General features: G+C 48.7%; 1 protein-coding gene across 1 annotated transcript; it reads left to right on the plus strand.

The window, feature by feature from the left end:
• Positions 1–4840: 4840 nt before the first annotated feature.
• On the plus strand, positions 4841–24028 carry LOC128723278 (feline leukemia virus subgroup C receptor-related protein 2). Its single transcript, XM_053817000.1, has 9 exons — positions 4841–5770; positions 6169–6283; positions 8823–8925; positions 10660–10884; positions 22223–22364; positions 22633–22823; positions 23369–23493; positions 23569–23679; positions 23758–24028. Exons 1-9 carry the CDS (start codon positions 5629–5631, stop codon positions 24026–24028), a joined length of 1425 nt encoding a protein of 474 aa, XP_053672975.1. The 5' UTR covers positions 4841–5628.
• Positions 24029–24579: the final 551 nt, after the last annotated feature.

The raw sequence follows: 24579 nt of genomic DNA on the forward strand, positions 1-24579 counted from the left end.
CTGCAATCCTGAAGGGTCAGCGGGACGCATCACTTCAAACCGGCTGGTACGTGAGCTTTCGAAATTGCAGCATCCGATTGACGTCAGCGAAGCGCTCGTTTGAAGTGGCTTGTTTATTATGCAAATATTTGAATACATTGCAAATTTATGCGTTTTCTCACCCCACGGGGTTCTGCCCCCCGTGCGTAGTGAGCCCATAAAACAGCGATTGAAAAACATGACCATGAATAAATCAACCGCTGGGTTTATTACTCATTTTTCTCACTCTGCCCTACTCACTCGCGTTACGGCTCGTGCCACCAAATGAGGACCAAAGGGGACGCAATTTCTGAGCCGCTCGTCAGCTAAAAAATGGACCAAAATCAATCAACCGTTCGCACAATGAAGTAATGCCGGGTGAGGGTGGCCATAAATTATACCACTATTTTAGTCGCCGTTTTGTTTCGCCACTGCATCCGGTTTTGCTTTCTTAATAGCCACTTTTCCTCGCAACCGGTGACAAAGTTTTCCACCGCGGTTATCGAATGACCCGTGGCCTCGGTCCGGACAGTGCAGAAAAACCACGCAGGGACACTCTTTCTTCAACCCAAGTGCGCCCAAGAAATGGTTGAAGCGTATAAATCTTACTCCAAGCCGATCCGAGAGACGAGTTCCTTCTCCATTCCATTGGAAGGGTCACTCGAAGGTGGAAGACATCCTGATAAAGGATGGCAAGGCTGGTGGCTGGTGAGAGGGGGATGAAAAATGGAACGTTATTCGTTTCGGTCCTCCTTTATTTCCTTTGGGAAAGTGGAAACTTGTTTTCCAAGCTGATTGCTTCGCGGCAGACTCCCGTTTGTGATGCCGGTCTTTATTTGTCGATTATTTATCATTCGTCCTGCCGCCGCGGCGGTAGCAACTGGGAATGTAGCAATGGAAGAGAAACGAATCATCTTCGAAATGATCAATTACAATTTTCATCTCCACTTGCTTGACATGAAATTATCATTCACGTCTCGAAAAACAAATTAGATGAAATTAGCTAATCCTGCGACGGACCAGCCGCCTGGCATGGAAGCGCCGTCACATCGCCTAATATCTTGAGCAAAATCAGGAAATAACATCCAAACTCGTCCTTTTCCAGACAGGACAGGCCATCACGCAACCGATGTTGCCACAATGTTGCCAAACAAACACAAAGGCACACACACACACACAAACTAATCCTTGGAATAACAATTTTGACGTTTAAAAAGGAAGGAAAACTCCTCAACCGAGAAGATTATCTCATCAAAGCAGTCGGGGAAAATCTCTGGATCAGTTTCAGCGTGGCGTTTGGCGTTGAAAGCGAAACGTAGACGGCGTGCTCACGGGCCAAGATCAAAAGCAAACGCTCGTGGTGGTCGTGGCACGTTTCGGGGAGCGAAAGGGGGGAATAATAATGGCAGGAAGGGACCCAAAAGGGGACTTGGCGGGAAAGGCATTTCCTTTGGCTCGCACAACAAACACCCATACGTGGTTGCAAAGCCGCAAGGACGATGTACGGTTAGAGCTGACTGGCTTTTCCAACTGCCGATAGAACTATGTCAAGGGAAATCCTCTCCCCAAGTGTCCCGTTCTTTCGTCCTTTTTTCTCTTTTTTCGTTCGTTCTTAACCGAAAGTTATCAACCCTTTTCGGGCGCGTTCATTCCATTGACAAATGAAGCAGAAGAACGGTGAAAGCGAAAGGAATTCGATGGGAAACGAGCAATAACACGAGCACAAATCATCCCCAGTCTTGCCTCCATTAATCTGATGTGACTTCACAGACCGTTGAACGGGGGTTTTTGGGGTGGAAAGAATATATATATCTCTCAGCTTGCAGCTGTTATAAGAGACGGGCGAGAGAGCGATCTAGACAACGGACTTCGTATGCTCTTCTGCCAACAAATCGAGCCATTTTATGGGCGGTTATTTGCATGATGATTGGCTCTAACGATTCTAATCTGAAGACATTACCAGTGATTCAGGACGACAATTTCCCTACGCAGCAATGCGCCGTTGTTGCTTCCTTTGAGCGTGTTACATGTTGCATGCGATATTTGAACGACCTCTTAGCTTTTTGCAATAAATAGTAGTCGTTTTTAAAAATTGAAGAAAAAACTATCTTTATCTCGGGAGATGGTGAGCGAGCAATACTCACGAATCTCCTTCAAAAAAGACATTCTTTCTAGCGTACCCTGGGGAAGAAAGTGGATGTTTTTTTTTTCTCGCCGCAAAACTAATCCCTTACCGGGACGGGGTTTAAATTCCTTTTTGGCGCAATGCCAACGGACTGCTCGTTAATTGTGTTTGTCTTGAACAACTCGCTTCAGCTCGCAGTTGCTTTGCCTTCAAGCACTTGCACAAATAAAGCCATAGCTAACAGTTAAGTGGGAACGTATCTTTCCGAACATGATTGCCACGATAGGGATTGTCGAAAATGGTTAGCTTCATCGCCCACGGATCGCGTGCATGCGAAAAAAAATCAAACACACGATCTCGCGCGAACAGTATTAGACGCTCAATTGCGAGCACGTAACGCGTGCCATAAAAACTCTCACCATACTGCCACCGACCGGTAAGCTTCGGTGCTTCTGGAACGGCACGGCGTCTTCACACCCTACGGGGGGCGAAGCTTTTTCCGGTTTCAACATCCGCTTGGCGGCAATCGAATTAGCGCCGAAACTCGCTTGCCGAAAATAAAAAGCCGAAATAAAATGTCACTCCGGGGCTGGGCGCTCCAGTCATTAGGCGTTTGTTAAGTGCCGTCAATTTGTTCTTCGCTCTCGTGAGTGGGAAAGCACTTGATTCTTTTTTTTTATTGCCCAATGTACCGGTTGTCTGGTGTGAGGTGACGCACATTTCGAAGGCACCTTCTTATCACCCAATCCCGGGTATGACACGTGATAACGAACACGCCACGGTACCGTATAAATGCTTAATTGATATACGACTTCCATCGGCGCCACAAATGCAACACAAAAAGGCTGACAAATTGTTGATCGTTGGATTAAATTGCTTGCGCGCAGCAACACGAAATGGCACGGCAGTAGATAAACCGGTTTGAGTTTGGTTTACCATTCGTCTCGGGCGCTCGTCTTTCTTGCAACTGCAACTTATTGGTTACATTTTAAAGGCCGCTCGGAAGTTGGTTATTTCGAATGCTTACCTATAGGGCGGTTGGTCTGAGAAAGCTCGCTGTCGAACGTTTCTTTCCAAAAACGACACCTCGCTCGTTTCTTCGCGCATTGTTTTCCACGGCGCTCTCCAGGACTGTTGACTAAGCTTCCGGGAATGAGTGGACCCAAAAATAAAGCCGAAAGAAAAGCGAACGAAACTCTCCGTTCCCAGCACGAAAGTTGTCAAGCAATCCTGTAGGAGCGCTCTAGAAGCCGGCTCAAGCTAAGTAGATCCGTGGGCAAACGATCCGAACAGAGAGAAAAAGTGAGAGAAAGGGGGTTCTTATTTGATTTAAAATTGGAAAACTTTCACTGTCTTTCCGGTAAAGTGCCCGGATAAAAGGTCGCGCAAATAGTTGGCTTCCACTGTCGCTTGAGAAGACATGCTCAAAGAAAACGTCTCTAGCACCACAGCTGCCAAACGGAACTCGTTGCCGACGCGGATGGAACGTGAAAAAAAAATTGTGCCATAAAAAGCACACCCCCTAAAACCTCGGTGGGTCATTATATCGCGAATGACCCAAATCATCGCGAAGGTTTTTGGCGTTACTTACTGAAACGAAACCCACTTGCATCGCATGTTGCACGCGCTACGAAACGATGCAATATCTTGTTTTTTTGCCGTAATTATGATACCAGCGTGTCGTATCGCGCGAAAAATTGTCTCGCGCTTCCTTGGGCAGCGCGCTGAATCAGTCGCTTTTCCGCCTCGGACGTGAGCGAACGGATCTCCTGAAGCCCGTTTTTCGAACCCGGATCACGTGGCAACAATTGCACCGCGCGGACACGTGCCACGGTTGCTCAAATTACGCGACACTAATGGCCGTTTACGATGCCCTCGCGCGCTCGCGCTGCACGCAGAATGCCAAGCTTTTGGTGGTGTCTTACTTTTTGTCCCCGTTTTTCACGAACAAACACTTCCGAGCACGGGGTGTTTCCCAGCCGTCCCACGCGGACAGTTTTCGTCGAAAGACGAGCCGTTTTTTTGTGTGTGTGTGCTTGGCATTGCAAACGACGACGCTAAATTACTGTATCAGTTTGCACAGCACAATGGCCGTGATGGCGGAAATAATCCTCTCATTTCACCAAACCCAGCACGGCTACTGCTTTTCCGTTGCTTCTGTTACTGTTGCTGCTGCTAGGTAGCTTGCGCGTTTCTTCGCCGTCCTTTCGCGAACGCGGCTTATGGGCTGTGTTTGCGTGGAACATTGTGCTCGAACTTCGCAATGGGATTACTTTCGGCGGAAGGAAGGCATTTAATCCTTTGTTCGAGATAATAAGAAGTACTTGAAACTTACTAACCATCGTACCGGATGTCTTTAAGTTATTTATGAGATGGTTTTGGGGAGCCGAATTGTATTATGCTAGAATAAATAAGTCTGTTGTTTCACTCCGGTGAAATATAGGGTACTTTCTTCAGCAGAATTTCAGTAGGGCTCGAAAGAAGTCAGCGCGACTGTACTGCATCCAGTGTAAACCATGGACAAGCTAAACCACACTCAAAATGTTTTCCTGCATTCGCTCCGTACGAAGCATGTAATGATTTTTTGATTATTTAATTCTCTCCCCACAGGCGTCGGATCCATCATCTCACCAGCACCAGCATTTTCCCGCAATCATCCCGTAATCCATTACCGAAGTGATGCCTACGTAACCCGTACCGTGGCTTCTCATCGTGCGGTACTGCAACGGACGTTTTCCATCCAGCTTACGAGACCGAGTGCACTATCCGGAAATAGACGCCCACCCATCCGAGTAGCATCCGTGCAAACGAAACTTAAAGCAGGACGCCTGATGCTCTCAAGCCCGACGAGGCTGCAATACGACGCCAGAAGCGAAGCGAAGGAAATAAATCAATAGGCTCGTTTCGTTATTAATCAGCCGGTTCCGGGGGTGGCATTTCAGCCAAAGCACCCGTTTTTGGGGTTGTGTGCAATTACGAGGCGTAAAATTTGTGGTGCGCTCGCTGGATTTGGATCGATGAAGCTGCAGAACAGTGCCGGTCAATGAGCACGCTTTTCGTCCGGAGATAACGCACTGTTTCTGGGGAGTCACACGCTGTAAAAAAAAGCCTCCGAATGGGAGTGGAGATTTAGGTGGAGAATAATACGAAACTCGTAACATGACAATAAATCCAGTACCTTACGACTACATTTAATATTGCTCTTATCAGCTATCTTACCGCACGGGTGGTAGGAAGAAGAAGAAGAAGAAAAAAGCGGCGTGTGAAACGCGACCAAGCAAAGAAAAAAATCACGCAACGCACGAGCAAAGAGCTAACTTTTCCACCCCACGCTCACAAGTGCAAAAAAGGGACGTGTCAGTTCCTTTTGAAACCGACCGGAACCCTCTAGGTCCTCGCGTTGACGCACGCCCTTCGGTACCAACCGGTGAAAAATCGCTCGTTCGCTCGCGTCATCGTCTAACCTCTTCGCTTTCCCTCCCGCAATGGATCTGAAACATTCCAACGTGCCGGAAGTGACGGTCGTGGCCGACGCGTACATGCCCGGCAGCAAGTCGTCGGATTTGATCAAACCCCCGGCAACGAATGGGTCGAGTGCGACCCTCGACAAACCGGCCCTGCCAGCAGGTGAGTGAAGCATAAGGGTTTTGGGGCTGGGATTTTCTTACAACAACTCGACTCTAAAAATAGCCCGCAAAGCCAGCCACCGAAGCAAACTCAATTAGGCGTTTGTCTCGAATCGAGGTGCATTAGAACACGGAAGCAGGTTCCCACAGGGAACTCGCTTTAAAACGCCCTCCCGGAAGAGGTTAAGTTTGAACGATGATGCTGGCGTTGTAGAGCTATATGCACCCTTTATCAAACGTCGGGGGTGGAAAAGTTCCCTTCCGGCTCAATGTAGTACCACCACGTCATGGTTCCACTCGAGCTGACCCTCTCGAGCAATCGTTGCCAGTGGTCGCGAGAAGCACGCTGTCAGCAGGTTTTTCATCGTACCGTTTTCCGTTCAACCCCATTTCTTCCAGGTGAGTTCCAGGTGTACAAACGGCGCTGGTTGGTGCTGGCCATCTTCGTGATGTATTCCGCCTCGAACTCACTCCAGTGGATCCAGTACAGCATCATAGCGAACATCGTCCAGCGGTAAGTGTACGGGTATGGGGCTGCCAGTGGCGCTATTCAGCTGCGATTTCGAAGCTATTCACCCGTGAGATTGATAGAAAGAAGATAATATCAACGTCACACCCATCCCGAGCGTGATTGACCTTATCTCTTCCGATCCCGATGGGGGAAGTTATGCTTATCCATCGCCCGTGGTCCACATGGTACACGGCACCAGGCGTCTCCATCGGACCGAAACACACCAGGCGCCTCCATCGGGCAAATGTTGACCTACGGCAGACTTCCTGTGGCGTCTCCGTTTTGAGGTTATGGTCGCGCGTACGGTACGCGCACCGTCGATGGTTGGGTTTTATTATTTGCCCTTTTGCTTATAGAACGTGAAATTGTGTGTGCTGTATTTTTTTTGTTGCTTCTTCTCCACGTTCCCGTCTATTCCCTGGCTGATGATGGCTCTTGGCGCGTTTTCAGGGGAAAGTCGAAAGTCGAGCACTTCTGAAAAGAGCTTCTGAAGAACCTGGCCGGAGTAGTGTGCATGGTAAACAAAGCGGTGGGTGAAAAATAAATAACTATAAGCAAAGCAAAAAAAATAGAAAGAACCGCTCAACAATCTGATAATATTTGGCGAAATGGCGTGAGCATCCTCACGGGAAAACACGGCCAACCGTCGCGTGATGGGATTCGATTGCATTGATCAGACCACGGTCGGGACAGCTTGCGCGTTTGGTCGCGTTAGTAGATAAGCTTGCGAACGTGAGAAGGAATTTAACGTTCCGTTTTCACCGGTGGGGGCAAAAACGAGTCAGGAAGCACGAACGAGTGCCACCGTAAACTGATGCGAAAGCGCCATTGTTCACCTTTCGGTGGGGATATCCTTGCCCATCGTAGGTCGAAAAGGAGCCAACACCGATTGTGCTGGTGTGAATTGTCCCTTTTTTTTTGCGTTTTCACATCCCTGCCTTTTCTTTCGTCATCGGGTCACAGTTTTTTTTGCGTACACAGAGACACGGTTGAGAACCTCGGATTGCCCTTATAGAATAACGTTTACACACGGGCCAGCGATGAACGGGGGCTAGCTGAATGGGCTCGAATAGTTTGCACATGTTGCCGGAAGAACCCAGTAGAAGGTGGAGCACGAAAAGAAGGACACGTTCGAGAAGCCTGGAAGTCTCACCCCCGAGATTGCACGTGAGAATGCGAAAAATGAAATATTCAGATTCCAGTTTAATAGTTTCGTAGAGAGAAAAAAACCAACACATTCGCAAACAAAGAAGGTAAATGCGAGGACACCGTTTGTCTTTTCCTGGGAGGCTGCTAGCACCATTTGCTGTCCCATTGAAAACAACAAACCCCAAAGAGAAGGAGGTTTTTTTTATGTGCTTACGGGGTGAAATTGAAACGATGGAATTGAATATAAATTGTGAGCTGAGCAGTTTATTGTCTCGTTGAATGGTTTAGCGCGTTTTTACCGGGCAAATCTCTTTCGATTGTTTCGTTGATCAGTTTAAACTCCAACAAACGAAAGCTATGGGTTCAAGTTATCGACGCAAATAATTCAAGCCGTACCTTGGCACATAGCCTGTGAACAACGGCCCTTGATTGTAATGGAGAGCGGCGCATTTAATTAGCCCATCGCATGCAGTCCGTCCTTCGCAAAACCCAATCGATACGGTTCGATTCTATTTCCGGAACCGGAAATGGAAAGGTCACCACCGGCCAAGCGAGCATTTCGCGTGTCGTTCGCGCGAACGAAAATTATGGACGCTGTCCCTAAAGGATGCTTGCCGTTCAGGGTTCCAGCTGCAAAAAGCAATCTACGTGCGCTATCGAACACATCACATGGTTCTATTTTCTCGAGGAAATGTCCCCACTGGTGAGGTGCAAAGGGCATCGGGATTGAGCGGAAAGATATGAGCACAAATACACACACATCCTGTTTACCATCCGCACCGGAAGGGATAATACCCATCGATAACAGACCACGACTGGCTGCGGTACACACCCGGCGCCCATTGGCCAACGATTTATGAAGCAATTTTCCACCGGTTCAGTTCGATCGCAAATAGCAATCGATTCCAATTAACATTCTCCAGCTACTTCCGCTAACTGATGGGTGGCCTTAGCCCCCCCTCCCGCGGCAGAAGGTATTACTGACCGCACATGGGATTGGGTTGGTTTGGGAGTAAATCAATCCGCTCGTTCAGAATTCCCCGCTTCGGATGGTTGACCTTTGACGATCTGACCCGGGGAGAAGTGTGGTTTTTAATTAAAAGTCCCCATTTTCCCACCAACCTTTCACATTTACTCTCGAGCGCGTTCGAACGGTCGGGCCAGTTCGCGTACAGTAATTAGACAAGCTAATGGTGGTCTTTCCGTTCCATTTCATTTGTAATTCCCGCACACCGCATACGATCGACGCTCGACGCTCCGTGGGCCCGTGACCACAACGAATTCGACCGTGCGCGCACTCATTCAATCTCAATTTGGTGGTGGAATGGCCGTTCCTCCCACCCCACCCAACCCCATTCATCACCTCCGATGGACCGTCCGATGCGGCCAACAGATACTACAACATCACCAGCACCTGGGTCGACTGGACGTCGATGATCTTCATGATCCTCTACATACCGCTCATCTTTCCGGCCAGCTGGATTCTGGATAAATTGGTAAGTTACTGACCACACACTGGTGTGGGTGTGTATGTCTGTGGTGTGGAAGAAAAAAAAATAGAGAAGAACTAGCTCCCGTAACTAGCAATCAGCGCAATTTGCAGCCGGCTGGATGTTTGATGTATTCACCCTACCGGGCTAATTCCGTAGCACAAGTGGCCGAAATTTTATGGCACCACCATTGTGGTGTGTGCGAATAGATTTATAGCGACCGTTCCCCGGGACGGGGAAATGGTTCCCAGCTCTCGGAATGTCCCCATACTGACAAGCACACGCGGTGTCCCTTTCAACGCATATCTAATTTGCACCGTTCGGGACGTGGGTGAAGTTTTATTAACACGCTCCCGCTCCACTCGACCGCATTGCGTGAAATCAATTATGGAGCGAAACCTCGAACATGCACGAAATGGAAAACAAAATGGTGCCCGAAACCATCGTGGATTGGTGACACGTACCCTTGCGGAAAGGACACCACACTACATGGGTTTTCAATTATAATTCGATCGACATCGATCGGCCCCAACTTGCAAGCGCCGTGAACTCATACTCCTCGTAGGTTTTGTGTCACATTTGTTCGGATTTGTGCGGCTGAATCAGCGAAATATCAAGATGAAATTCGCCAACCCCTTCGTTTTGCGGTGAGCCGAGATGCCGAGAGTCGAGCTTTCCTTTCGAGCAGCGTGGCAAACGCCGGAGTGGCGTGCTTCCGGACGGCTTATCTGTCGGGAACTGTCGAATGCAAATAAATGCATTCCGTTACAACGTTGCGCTTCGGGACAGCATGCGCCATGCACCGGTTGGCGTGCCTAACGGAGCCTTAGAACCGTAACTCTCCTTCTGCGCCGGGTAGAGGAGCAGAAACAGCACACTCTCGCACCCCCGATCGCGGTCCGGGAAATGTTTCCTCATTTATTTTAATGAGATAAAATCTGTCTCTCGTTCGTACAAAGCCCAGCCAATGCACGAGTCCTGTCGAAATGTGGAGCAGCACTGCAATGCTGAATAGGGTGGTTTACTTTTTTGTTCCGGCAGCTGCTTGCCACTCAAACGTGCGGTTACAATTCCGTGGTGAGCTCCTGAACGGACGATACAGTGGGAAAAGTTGCAAGCGAATCAGGTTTTTCTTTTGCTTAGATCCGAGTTGTGGTAAAGGTTTCTTTTTCCATCGTCCAGAGCCATGTAAAACCATATGGTGATGCATTTTTAGCATTCGGACAGCTGTGAGACTGCGATATGAATTTACGTCCGAATCAATTGAAAGTAAAGCACTAGTTTGAAATCATTTTCGGATAAGAATTTTTGATGTTGTTCAGTGACATATAATGCTCAATGTTACTCAATTGCTCAATATAACTGAATGTGCTCAATAATACTCAAATTAAGGGTTATAAACGCTCAAACACCACAGCTTGCTATGAATGTAATTAAATTTAAATAAAATAAGATTCTCCTTTATTAAATGGATTTAATTTTGAACATTCAAAAATAGGCCCTTACAGCTCATTAAGAAACTAAATTAGTTCCCCTAAAATAACCAAAGTGGCCCTAACCACAACGCAAACCACCCACAGTGCGGATTTGCTGACGTCATAAGCTTCATTATGGTTGTAACGGAATAAACACCCTTTACTCATCCCTGCTGTATGGAAATCCGCTACAGTGTGGAAAACGGAAGCCCGTCGGCAGCATTTGGGGGCAGTTCATTAAATCACTTCTGTTCTCGCTTCACAGGGACTTCGCATCGCTGCCATCAGCGGCGTGTTGGGCACGTGCCTCGGAGCGTGGGTCAAATGTTTCTCCATCAGCCCGGACCTGTTTTGGGTGGGCTTCATCGGTCAATCGATCGTGGCCGCCTCGCAGGTGTTCATCCTTTCGCTCCCAGCCAAGGTGGCTGCCGTCTGGTTCGGACCGGACCAGGTGTCCTCGGCGTGCAGCATCGGCGTGTTCGGCAATCAGGTAAGTAATCAGGCTCGTTGCCGGATCCACTGTGTCCGGCTGGGTGCCACGTTTACTTCGTTTAATGCACGTTTCAAACTGCCACACACGCGCGTGTTTCCGTTCCGAATTCTCGGCGCAAGCGAGAATGTATACCCCAAAGGCTGGAAAACTTTCGCCATTTCGTCGCACACCAATGCACCCGAGTGCACATGTCCTCCCCTTTGTCAAACGCGTTCGTTTCATAAGGACATTCACCATTAAAATTCCCGCCCGTCTGGTGGCCCCGGCTAAACCACTCGCGCTCCTTATGCTGGTGCCGTAGGATAATGGTAATCTCTTCCAGCGCCACAACGTTACGAACGCTGAACCGAAGATAAATCTTCTGCGGGAGACTAAACGAATGGTCGCTGCACATCCACAACCCCGATTAAGGCGGCGGAACTTTCGCCCGCAGCTCTCACACAGGCTAACAGAAAAGCTCCCAGGGACACAACTCCACCGAGAAAGTTGCCCCAACCTTCGTAGGGAAGCGAGCGTGCACTGGGGCAATCCGGGAGCCGGGTTAAGTGTTAAACTGTCTCGCCCCGGTTTCAGAGCCCACAGAATAGACCTCTTTGAGCTCACATCCGGCCCATCCGGTTGGCTCGACGCTCGTCGCATTCGATGAAGCTGTCGAAGGCAAAGCGACCGCGTACGATCGCGCCCTGCGTGGCGTGAAAAGCAATTATCCGCTCTTATATTCACCACGAAGCGCAAAAGCACCCTTTGGAACGATTCCACCCGCGATTTTGGGGGGTGGGAGATATGAATGAAGGCAAACCAGGCGCGTTTTGTCGTCGAGCTTGCATACGCTGAGGGAATCCACTTTCGGTACGTTGTTGCTTGGCGCGCGCGCTTTCCTCATGTGGCGCTTTGGTTCACGCGAGTATATCACGCAACGGAGCACATTCCGGAACGGGTTTCAATAATAAAAAGTTATGTGGTACACAGCTTTTGTGAGAATAAAAACAAAACCGGCCCCAAACTACCGGTGCTTTCGCCCAGAGTAGCGGACAAAAGGGGCGAGAAAATGGGCTTTGAAAGAACAAAACTCTAAAACAGAACGCGCTCCCCGAGCGCGACCAAAGACAATATGGAAGACAATTAAGGGCAGCTGCGGTGTTGCTGTTGTCAGCGTGTGGTGCTAAATATAATTCAAACCGTGCCCCGAATACGTATTGGGTTGGTTTTAGCCGCTTTATATGCAAGCACGAGGATGCGTCTTTTTTTGCGCTCTCGTATGATTTATCTTAATTTTAAATAAGAAAATAAATTGCACGTGATGTTACTCAATGTTGTGCGTGTTAAACGATTTAAACACAAATAACACCCACACAAATAGTCACTTTATTTAAAAAGTTTTCCTTTCGATTACCATCAGGGCCGATAAGTAGGCGGTGCGATGGAAAACTCGAGAAATTAAGCTTTCCTTTTTCCTTGGCGTGCGGAAACACAAACGACACAAATTGCATCACCATCAAACAATAGACAGACAATAAAAAATAATCGTCTCGTGCTTTTCATGTGGCCCAAAAATCGATGCAAAACAGAACCAAATAAAAACACACTTCATTAAAATTTGCATGCTTTTTTTGTCAGTGCAGGTGCAATTTACGTAAATGAAAAGGCAAATTTTCGAAATGAGAAATAAAAACAAGATAAAAAACAACTCTTGCTTCAGAACACGGACGCTGGCCTGGGGGAGGGAATTAAAAACCTTTCAAAAAGCTCAGCTGCATGTGCTATTTTGCGTCGCTTAGTTTTTCTTTTGCCCTTTTGGTGCTCTTCACTCAGCATTATTAAATGGGTGCACTTTGGGAGGACCGAAAGACCGTAACGTAATTAGTGCTAATTTTAATGCACTTCTATCGCCGCTCGGACCGTGCAGTGGGTTGTTTTAGATAAGAAAAATTAGCCATTTACGCTTGCTTTGAGTAATTATCCCCGACAAGGCCAGCGGCGTGTTGTTGTTAGATTTAATTCGTGCCTTTGTGTGCCCTGCTCCCAGAAGCGATTGTGCTCTACATCGAGATTAATCACGTCCGGTGAAAGTTTCGCAATGCATCATTTCATTATTGGTGTGGTAAATAAATTAACTCCTTTCTTCCACCCAGGCTGCTCCCCGATGGTCCGAGACGACAGATCGTTGATCAAATTATTTGCTTCATATTATTTTACGTGCAGCATCTCCTCGTCATCGGCATTATTATCATCGCCCACGATCGACGGGCGCGTGCTTGTAACGATGAAAAATCGCTTGTTCAATCGGGTGAAACTGCTATCGGAACTCCAGGCTACTGAGGGCTGAGGGTAAAAGCCTGCCATTGAGGGGAGGTAAATGAAAGGAAAATTACGTTGCAAAAGAAGAAAGCCTTTCCACTCGCATCCACCATTCCGCGGACATGAAACTTCATCCTTTATGTAGTCAGTCCATCATGGCCAGGGCCATCATCGAAGCCAATCAGCCGGATCCTTGAGGGTGGGTGACCCTGAGGGTGGCGAGTTGAATGGTGAGGAAAATGGTATGGCATTACGCCTTCGACACTGCTGAACAGAGAAAATAAAAAGACAATCGGCTTCTAGGGCAACGCAAGTTCGCACACGAGAGATGCTTCATTTTCATTATCTTCTTCGGTGCCCGCTGTCTGGCCATGCTGAACGATGAACGAACATCGGAATAGAAGGCGAAGCGGCAACAAAGATTTAGTTTCTGGGTATGAGTAACTGCCCTCGACGGATAAAAAAGGGCTAATGTTTTGCTGGGGCAACACTCCGGGGGCTCGAATGCTGCCGTTCTAGTTTGCGTGCTGGAATGAACGGTGGAAAAGTTTCGATGAGCTTGAGTCGAGAAAAAAAACGATAAGACAGTACTACTCTTCAAATGGTCGGGGTGAATCTCTGGCAACCGTAACGAATGGCCGACAAATTGGAGGTATAACGAGTGCGCCATAAAATTGCTCGAGAGCCCTTGATGGGCCGATAATGATGGTACGCTTCCCTCAAGTGCTGGCAAAAAGTGATGTAAACTAGCTGAAGGAGTGAGTTTGAATCGGCTCCATTGACTCGCTGATTGAGCCTTATTTTGGTTTGTTTGTAGGCTGATTTGCATATCCGTTAATTATAAGCTTTCCCTTTTTTTTAATTCCACGGCAGGGTTTCCGTGACGATTAATATGCTAGAAATGTAATATCCGAGTCAATGTAAATGTGTCTCAAACCACAGCTGCCATGAAGCCCGTCGGCTCTTCAAGGATAACCATCAAAGCCACGGAAAGTGGCTTCCTCACCGACGTGCAAAGTCTTTGAAGATGTGGCCACAAAACTGACGTTGAGCCGTATCGTCGCGGGTTGAAGTAATCTAGCCTCCCCGGGTGCTAAAGCTTCCCACGTCAACGCGCCCAGGAGATTAAGACCCTACTGATAGTGGTTGCTGGGGACGGCCTCGAACGGAAAGGAAAGAAAACCCCCACCGATGAGGGCGCAACTATTAAGACCCCAGCCGAACAAACAAAACCTCATTAACGCCGTACGAATGTACCACGGCCCACTCGTAACCCTCAAGGCTTTCCCTCGAGATAAAGTTGTCCGTCTGTCCGTAGGGTGGCGTAATTTGCTTGCTCCTTCTGAGGATGGTTCCATGACACGCGACATCCCGACATCCCGACGAATGTCACATTCCGGGAGCGTAGAATCATCTTCATGCCACCTTCAGGCTAGATCGCGGCCCGGTGGGTGTGTAGAATTATCGCTGTCTCTAACAGGCGCTTGGGCGGCGAGTGAAGGAAATTTCCCATTCGGGAAGGTGCAGGAAGAATAATCAAGATGCGGAAGCGGCTTTTATGCTAATTTGATGGTGCTAGATTTTCCATCCATCCATCCAGTCAGCCAGATCCATCCGACGGCTCATTCCCGCCAGATTCACCGGATTCACCCGGCCCGGATGCCACAAATCCGCGCTCCGCGCTGAAACTCACCCCCAAAAACGGGGTCCACCTCCCCCATGCTGGTGGTAATCGATTTGCTGTGGAAAATTGAATTTCATTTGCACGTGCTTCCACGGTGAAGAAAATTGATTTTTGCACCGCACGTTCGGTGGTGGTTTTTAGCACCGAAAAACAGAAGCGAAGCTGCTCGTGGGAGCAAAAAAGCTTCGTGCACTGAAAACACGGTGGAATCTGGGAAAAATTTTGTCCTTGCGTGACACAATGGCAGCCCCGAAATGTGCTCGTTACGCGAAACCGAACACCGGGAGGCTGAGGTCAAAAATTAAAATGCATAGAAATCGAGACATCGATATTCATATCTTAACCTCGATTGGATTTTGAGGATATATTTGGCGACGTTTCGTTTGGGGCTGCGATAATGCTTTTCCTGGCACTTCTCTGGAGGTTGTCCAAGACACGGGAACAAAACGTGTCCTGGAAAACTGTTTTCCAGAGGCGGAAAAAACAGCGAATCAAAACCACCATCGATCCAAACCTGTAGCGTGCGGTTGAACGAGCTGGAAATGTTTACCATCGGGTGGTTTTCCCGGAACGGCAATGGCGTTGCGGCTATGCTCGTTGGCGTAAAGCATTTGGAAACAAAAATAAAAACCTTCATCCCTTTCGCAAGGATGGAAAGGACCTTACGATTTTCCCGCCAAAAGCCCTTCCATACTTCCAACACAAACGGATTATTTCGAGCAGCATCCAAGTAGCCTCGCGCTTCGCATCAGCCACCGTTCACACGCTAATTATCTCACCCTGGATGAATTCCCACGAGAACGCTCACGGCCTACTTGGGAAAAGGCAAAAGTTCACCAACCGAGTCGCCGAGCCACGCCGTGAAAAGGGCCCCGGGGATTAGGGTTGCTTTGGCATTCTTTCACGTTCGCTTTCACGACGGAACCAATCAGCGTCATCTTCAGGCGGGTTCCGGAACGGACCGCATCATGATCCTTGTAACATGCCACGCACGAACCGACACGGGCACGCGAGCATAATGAGCCCGCGCGCGGGTGCTCTAAATCCGGCACTCGGATTGAAAAGAGCCGCTCAGATTCAATAAGCCCATTATGAGCAGCGCCGCGGAGAAAATGGGCCCCTCCCGCCCGGGGTTCGGAAAAATGGCTGATTTATCGTTACGGCTGCCGTTGATTGCCGTGCGGTTGCGTCTGACAGTTGGCACGAGCCAATACGTGCCGCGATCGGTGGCGTTCGATGAAAACTCGTAGCGTCATACGGATGTTCAAGTGCGTGCACGGTTCATTCCTTGCGTTGATGGTGATAGAAAAAAAAACCATGGACACCAAATCGGCATGCGTCAGCAGCTGCGAGTGCCAATCACGCGGATGTTGATAGGATGCAGGATGAATGGAGAGAGAAAAAAAAATGCACATCAAGAAAAGATGAGCTCCGATGAGAAATGGATCGCTTGCGACGGAACGGAACGTGTATGAATCGTGGAAAATTGCAAAATAGTACGATCTCCATCCACCCACCGGATGTCCTATCTATGCCGCCGGGAACGCACCCGCCATTCGCAAATAAAGATGCAAATAAATCCAAACCGTCATTTCGAATGTGCGCGTTTATCGGGCGCCTACTTCGCTCATGCGGAAACTGTTGCGGAATAAATTCGGCCCCATAAATAATATTTTTGCGCCGCCGTCGTATTACCTTCGTTGTGAGAGGTTTTTTTTTGTTTGTCGTGATAAATGTGGTGGAAAGAAACCCGGCAAAGGGACCGAAAAACGAAACACTGCCGCGATCCATCTGCCGGCTGGAAAGGCAAACGCGCGCTAAGCTCGCCATCATTATGCCAACGGCTATGGTCGGCACTTTCCGATATCGGGATTATTTCCCGTCGTTCTTTTCCATTTCCCACTCTCTCTCTCTCTCTCTCGCTCTCTTTCATGTCTCTCTTTATATAGCTGGCGTCCCAAGAAAACTTTGCGGCTGCTTCCACACGGCTAATGATTCTACGAGCAAGCCATTCAGCGAGCGCTGTCAGGCGTGAAAATTGCTTACATGTACGCAAAACACACGCCACGACGTGAGCCTCTTTCTCACTCGCGTAAGCCGGTTTCTAGGACCGTTCCTGTGGCCCACCACTTGGAAGTCCACTTCAGCATGGTTATTGGTTCAAGTGGCCGAAGGACATTCGCGAACTTGACATCGTTCGGTTCGGAGGACAAGCATGGCGGCTGATGGTTGACTTTGGGGGAAAGTTTTCTCGTAGCAAAGGAAAAAAAGAAGAACACGTACGTATCGGTTATATGGGTTTTGTTTGTTTCGCAAAGCAAAGGGACAAATAACTGCCATGTTGATCGATTAGAAATCGATATTGAGCACACTATCGAGACTCAACGCTAGCCAAACGGTCCTTTAGTGTTGGAATTGTGTAGCGAGTAGATATTTGTTAATTGTAATTTATGTTTATGGGGGATTTCGATTTGAAAAAACAATGAGAGTCCTTTAAATGTCATAACCTACACCCACCAAAAGGCTTTCTGCATAAGCCTGCAGTTATGAGTAACAACCGCCGCTGTGGAATTTGTCTGACGTTGATCCTGAATGATGCTGATTGGGCGCGTTTTTTTTTTCTTTGCTCTGCTCACCCCAAATCACTTCGGCCATAACTTAATTGAGTTATTGTACTCCTGGCTGTCATTCATTCGGAGCTCACCAGGATTAAGCCGGTGCTGTGCTAGACCTGGCTTGGCTAGCGTCTGGCTAGCTCGAAATTTTATGTGTCCCGTCTCGTCCTGCTGACCTGCTGGCCGCTCAAAACACCCCACACGGGACCGGTTTCATTTTAACACAACCATTTTGCAATCACGAAATGGCTTTACGACAAACGAACGCACCAACGCCGGTCCCGGTCGCTATTTTTCGTTTTGAAGCCGTTGATCGATTTAGGCTGCCGCACTGGAAACCTGGTGAGCGAACCAGCGCGAAACTGAGTAAAAAAATCCCCAACGCAGCAGTATCCTACCCGGCAGGCCGACCCGGCTGTTGGTGGTGATTCGATCGGAAAGTTCAATTTTATTACCCACCGTAAATGCGGTGCCGATTCAGTCCGACGGCAATTGAAACTATATCCTCGGACCGGGTTGTGAGCGACAGAAAAGGATTCCATCACCGTCGGCTGTCGCTAGATGTCGAGCGGCCATTTTTTTTTTGTTCGTCTTCTCGACAAACGAGAATTAAATAAGAGCCTTGGGAAAACGACGCACGATGTTAAGCGAACCATCTTTATTTTTTTTGTTTGTTACCTCTCCGATTCCATGCGAGTGCCACACCAAAATGGGACCCAGATTCGTTCCCGACCCCTCAAAAGCGATCACGACCTCTATCACGCGAAGCCATTTCCGTGTCCCGGCGGTGGAATGCATCAGCGCCAAGGTGCTCACGATATTTATCTACCGGTTGCTGAGGACTGATCGTCAGGACGCAAGGACATCCACTTTAGGCGTCTCCATCACAACGTCCCAGCGAGCGCGTGTTCTCTCGATTGAGTTTCGAAATTGGGTTTAATTCGCCCGAGGGAAATGAAGAAAAAAGAAGCGGTGGATGGTGCTTCCTTCAGGCGAGGACTCCATTTTGATACAATTCCCTTTCGAATGACACGGTCCGGAAGACATGTGTGGGTGTGAGTAGAAATGCCGATGCTGCAGTCCATCGCTTGCCCCAGAAGGTTAAGCCGATTATGTTGCAGAAATGTCGCTGGTCGTCTGCCGTTCGCTGGGGAAGAAGACGCGTTTTGACGAAAGATTTCCATTAAGTTTGAAAAGCGAACGAAAAGGGGACTAAAAAGTGGACGCACCGGGAAAAAGGTGTTTTTTTTACATTGCACTCCCGGTTTTCGTCTTTGTTGCTTTTCCCCAGCCAAGGTGCGGAGGACGCATTATTCACGGAATTGACCGACGAAGGAAAAGCCATTTAGCTAATGCAGCGAGCGAACTGTCTCGGCTCGGGCCTTATCCTTTTCGCTCGCCTTTCACAGCGCCCTGCAAACCGGTTGCACAAAGTGCATTTACTTCAAATTGTGCCCGGGTGAGCAGTAAATTTAGTTTTCCCCATTTTCTTTTCTAGATGCCAGCCGTTTTTCTTCTCCCTATCTCCTTTACACAGCCTCTCGCTCGGTGAAGATTTCGATTATTGCCTCAGCGTAAAAGTCTTAACACCGATCGCCCTAAGGGGTAACGTTTTGTCCTCAGCTCGTAAAGAAAAGCTCCCGTTCCACCGGGTGCATTTCAATACCGTCCGACGATGGGACCGAGGCTCACTCGGCGTAATTGAAGCGATTACTACGTAAATTCGGAAAACTTTTCGCACACGTTGCTGTTTTCTCGCATGCACCGCAGTGCGAATGGTGCAGCCGCACCGAGGGAACCGGTTAAGCGATGGATAAGCGACCGAGAACGTCCCACCCGGAGCACCATAAATCATCAATTTAATCATAGTTTTTTTCCCCACCAGCCACCGGAAAGTGATCCTGTTACGTGTCCTGCCGTGGACACTGTGCGACATGCGTGTGGCACTTGTTGGTTTCGGGCAGAAGCAAAAGAACGAACAATGGGAGGTTCGTTCGAGCTCGAGGGTTTATGGAGTCGAACTAAATCCCTTTCGGTGGCTCGGCAACAGACACCGTGCTTGTATGAATATGGGTGGATATTGTTCTCCGGCACGCTAGGGATGAGCCCAGATATATACTACCACCCACACCAATGACAAGTGGTGGGTTGAAAAATGAAGTAACGGGCAGCTTCGAAAGCTACCGATTTGTAACAACCCGCTAAAAGCACCACGCACTTTAAATCCAGACAGTTTTTGTTCTGAATGGTGGAAAAAGGAGGCGTGTTTCCAAAAACGTGCCAGGACGGCGCTTTATCACCACCGGAACAGGCAGCAACGGATCGGATGATGGTTAGGATCCGGGAAAAAACAGCATTGGGAAAAAAATCCCCCCCAGACTGAACTGAATACTCTGCAGTAATTTTCCTCCCCGAGAGAATGGGGCCGGGATTTTTTTTTCCTCAACTAACCATCCAAGTAGGCGACGCTCAAAAAAAGATATCCCAAAAAGCAACCGTTGATCGCCTACTGCGAGACGTGATGCCATCGATCGATTGCCGACGCGCGTTCGGGTGGAATAAAATCCGGAAACCGGCCCCGCAGCGGTAAGCGAAAGGAAATTGAAAATATTGACCTTTTTTGTAGTATCCCTGCGCCCAAACGCCTAGCTGCGGACAGGATGGCTCTACGTGGGTCCTTGACAAACGGTTCAAGACGAACGGTTGGGTTTCCTTTATCAAACGCCACGCACCGGCGCTCGGCTGAAGACGGTCCGAGGACTCAAAATCGGACTTCCTGCTTCCTCTCGAAGCAGTAAAAATGAGGAAATTATAAGCTTTTCGGCGGGCGCTTTTCCGCTCACCCATCGGTGTGCAGGGAGAGAGAGCTTTAAGCGAGATCATTATTAATATTATTTATTGTTCGAGTTTTTGAAAGAAGCACACTGACCGTTACCGATCTGGAAAGGGGATGGAAAATCGTTTTCCATTCCGCTTCCAGCTGTCATTTTGGCGATATTCTCCCAGACAACGCACGCAAAAAATAAATTCGCCAACCACCGATAGCTGATTTCGAATGCTGTTTGAAAAGGGGAGGCTCAACGAGTGGTCGAAAATCGATTTGATTTATTGCCTGTCAAATGTACACACGCTTGTAACGCAACTTGTACCGACGATATGTCCAACCCGTTGCTTGTTTTCTTTTGTTCATTGCTTTCAAAAAGTTTCAATTCCGTTTTTTCCTACAGCCTGGAGCAAGTTTCAACACCGCTCGGGCGAATTGTTTCGCAACCGACCAAGTTATCCCGATAAATATTCATGAGCCGTAGTGAATTCACTTTCCAAGATCACAGCATGTGCTTTCAGGATTGCCAAGAACCTAGCATAAATGGGAGGAAAAGAAAAACAACCATCAAGAAGACGCATGGCACGAAAGAGTGCAACGAGTGCAGGGAGCTTTTGCGCACATTTAACAAACCGAAACAAAGCGCACAATATGAGCCACAGTCGGTGGCAGCTCGGGGTCGATCCGATCCGGAGATTTATGTCGACCAGCTTTCAGTTGAACGTGCGAATTCATAAATTGTACCCCTTTTTATTTGGCTGTGGGTTCCCCAATTCACAAGCAATCCTTTGAATCCGTATGATAAGTGGTTACGTATCGCGATTAAGTGTCGACACGTGCGATGGCGTTGAAATACTGCGCTGCTGAGTGGGAATAATTTGCAACCGCATTAAATGAGTTTTTCCGTTTGAATTTTTTCCACCCTCATCACCGCGAATGGAAAACGATGGAAAACACGCGTTGATTCGTGTGATTTTCAGCAGCACTCGGATGCAAATGGCCAAAAATTGGGATCACGTTTCGATTCGATTGCGATCGATTGCGAGTGGCTGCACCCGCAGTGAGCATTATTATGCTTTCACGCGTATCAGACCCAGCATGCCCAGTCATCGTCCATAATCGGCATGTCGCAAGGTGTCACAGGACATGCATTCATCACCCCCAAATGCCTACCAGCTCGGGTTACACGCCCGGATGGTGTATGAATAATTTAAAATATGTTTAATTAAACGTCCACCACCCGCGGTTCACATCGCTCGCCCATAAATGATCGTTACATCCAGTTTTCCATACTGGCTTACGGAGCGTGTAGGTGAGTGGATGCAAATAATTTATTAACTTACGAATCATCATTCGTTGTCGCAGCCAAAGGACCCCTGGTGGGTGTGTGCGTGTGTGTCCTTGATGCCGTATCCTTTCGAGCACGTATTTGAACTGGCTGTGTCACGCCAGCATGACTGTAAATCAATCTTGTTCCACCAGCTTCAAAAACCACCACCGGGTGCGCGTACGGGTGAGAATGTGAATTAGTTTTGCTCGATCCCCAAAAACCCGTCGGTGCTTTTATGCAGGCGATGATAGCCCGTTGAACGAAGGAAAATATTCCCACCGGACGATCGCACGAATTAAACGAACTAAAGCGCGCGTTGGGTGCACGTTTTGCTTGGCGAAAAGCTTTTCTTTCCATTTTCGGTGAACCTTTCCTCCCCGAGGGGAAAAGCCAAAACCCAAAAACCCAAACGCGGTTGCAGGGTGGCGCAAATTTATTCGATTTAATTTAAATCTTCCACGCGCGTCGGTTCAACCCGGCAAGGCACCGTGCCCCGGAAGGAGGTATCCTTTGTGGCGTTGTTTTACTTTCCATTGCACGAACAATACAAGTCATTTCCACGTCTTTCTTTCTCGTTTTCGCAGCTTGGCATAGCGGTCGGGTTTCTTGCGCCACCAATGCTGGTAGAAAACCACGACGACATCAGCCTCATCGGAGATGACCTTCGGTTGATGTTCTACATCGTTGCCGGTTTCACGACGGTGCTGGTACTTCTGGTGCTGTTCTGTAAGTCCGCTACGGTGGCTCTCGGTCAGGAGGGCTAAAAGTCAAATAGAAAACGAAAAACCACGCAAACACACGCTCGCTCATGCACACACCATGAGCAATCGTAATCCATCATTCCCGTCCGAGCGAACCGACAGAAAAGGTCATCGTTTTCGTGGGCTCGCACGAGTTACGGGGTTTCCTGTCAAGTTAATTAAAAATTGTCCATTTCTCTCCGTTTCTCTCTCTCTCTCTCTCTCTCTCTCTCTCTCTCTCTCTCACCCACCAGTCTTCAAGGCGGCCCCACCGACACCACCGTCCGCCGCGCAGGAAGCCACCAAAACGCCCAACCCGCTGCAATCGTCACCGTTCCTGCATTCGATCAAGCGGCTCATGCTCAACCGAAACTACGTGCTGCTGCTCATCTCGTACGGCATGAACGTCGGCGTGTTCTACGCCATCTCCACGCTGCTTAATCAGGTAAAGGGAAGGCCGCTTTTCCGGCCGTCCGAATTCGTCCACCGACAGATGGCACTGCATCAATCGCCGTTGTGCCGGTTGCCTACATTTCAGGCGCATTAAGGTTTTCCGCTTTTCCCGTAAGCGTAATCCATCCTGTCACCGTCATCTGTGAGCTGGGGGATAAATGACCCGACCCTGCCGGGGGTTTCCCGGGCATTTTCCGGAACCGGATGACATGCGAATGCGATTCTCTGCCGAGTTGGGGAGTGAACTTTCACCACGCATTAATTAAGTAACTTTCCGGCGCCGTTTGGGGTGCTTTTTTGTTGGTTGTGCTGCCACATATGCTTCAACCATGGTGATGATGATGACGGGCTGTGTGGCACAGATCAGTAGTTGATTCTTTCCGTCCCATAATGCGTCGTTGTCGGAACTCATCGGGCTTCAAAGGGGGAAAAACCCCGGCAATCTTTTAATTATGTCGTCATTCAGGCTTATAGTCATCACCATTAACCCCGACTAAGTGATTCCTTCCTTTCGTTCGTTCGCTTTTCCCTGATCAGATCGTGCTCACGCACTATCCAGGACACGAGGTGGATGCTGGACGTATCGGTGTGTGTATCGTGTTTGCCGGTATGCTGGGCTCCGTCGCTTGCGGTATCGTTCTCGACAAGACGCATCGATTCAAGTAAGTGTGAATGGGTTTCACGTTTCTGAAACACGATCAAGTAACCGATCGCTCGTTCATCGCTCTTTCGAACAGGGAGACAACGCTGGCCGTGTACGTCTTCACGATGATTGGCATGTGGATTTACACCTTCACGCTTTCGGTTGGCCATATTTCGGTCGTGTACGTCACCTCGTCCTTGTTGGGGTAAGTTTCCATCCTTAGCTTTATGCAAACGAAAGTCTCCTTCAACCACGTTCGTTCACTTCCCTCTTGCTTCGATAGCTTCTTCATGACGGGTTACCTGCCGGTTGGGTTCGAGTTTGCTGCCGAGCTGACGTACCCGGAACCGGAAGGCACCTCGACCGGGTTGCTGAATGCCGCCGCCCAGGTGTTCGGCATCACCTTTACGATGGCGTACTCGGAACTGCTCAACTCGCACGGTGACATCGTGGCGAACGTGACGATGGCCGTGATGCTGCTGCTGGGTTCCGTCGTCACCGCCGTCATACGGTCGGATCTGAGACGCCAAGCCGCCCAAAACCCCAACCCTTAGGCTGCGTGACACGCAACGACCCTCATGCGGTCAGGAGACCTCCGAGGACCCGCACGAAGATAAGTGAAATGTTTAAAAGTAGCGAACTGCGCCGTACTGCTGTTGATTTGTGCTCACCGGTTGTCAGACACTCGGTTTGTTGGATAGTATTTAAGGGTTTTTTTTGGTTTTTTTTTTTTTACTGCTACATTTTCATTGGAGTATGCGAAACTCGCAAACTCGTTTTTTTTCTCTTAAAGGTGCACATCCTCTCGGGGAGTCTCTTGAAATTTAGAGCTTTCTTTTCTTTCGTTATCCTTGACACTTGATACGCTCTCTTGACGGGATCGGTGAGGAGTTTTTGGGAAAAAAGTTTTCCCCATCGATGGAGAAGATTTTTAATGGAAAAAAGGAGCATGATAGGCAGGAGGAAATTGTTGAAACATTGTTCCAGAAACGCGATACACAAGAGTGCTAGTGAGTCGGTTCCGAGAGTCCGTTACGGTCGCTTGGATTGCGAGAGAGAGCTTTCGAAGATTAATTCGATGATGGTAATCCATCCGGTACAAGGA

This window comes from Anopheles nili, chromosome 3 (genome assembly GCF_943737925.1).
Source record: "Anopheles nili chromosome 3, idAnoNiliSN_F5_01, whole genome shotgun sequence".
NCBI lineage: Eukaryota > Metazoa > Arthropoda > Insecta > Diptera > Culicidae > Anopheles > Anopheles nili.

Coding starts and splice junctions, on each gene's coding strand:
- LOC128723278 (XM_053817000.1), top strand. CDS start 5,629: ATGGATCTGAAACATTCCAACGTGCCGGAAGTGACGGTCGTGGCCGAC. Junction 6,284..8,822: donor ATAGCGAACATCGTCCAGCG/GTAAGTGTACGG, acceptor TGCGGCCAACAG/ATACTACAACATCACCAGCA. Junction 8,926..10,659: donor GCTGGATTCTGGATAAATTG/GTAAGTTACTGA, acceptor CTCGCTTCACAG/GGACTTCGCATCGCTGCCAT.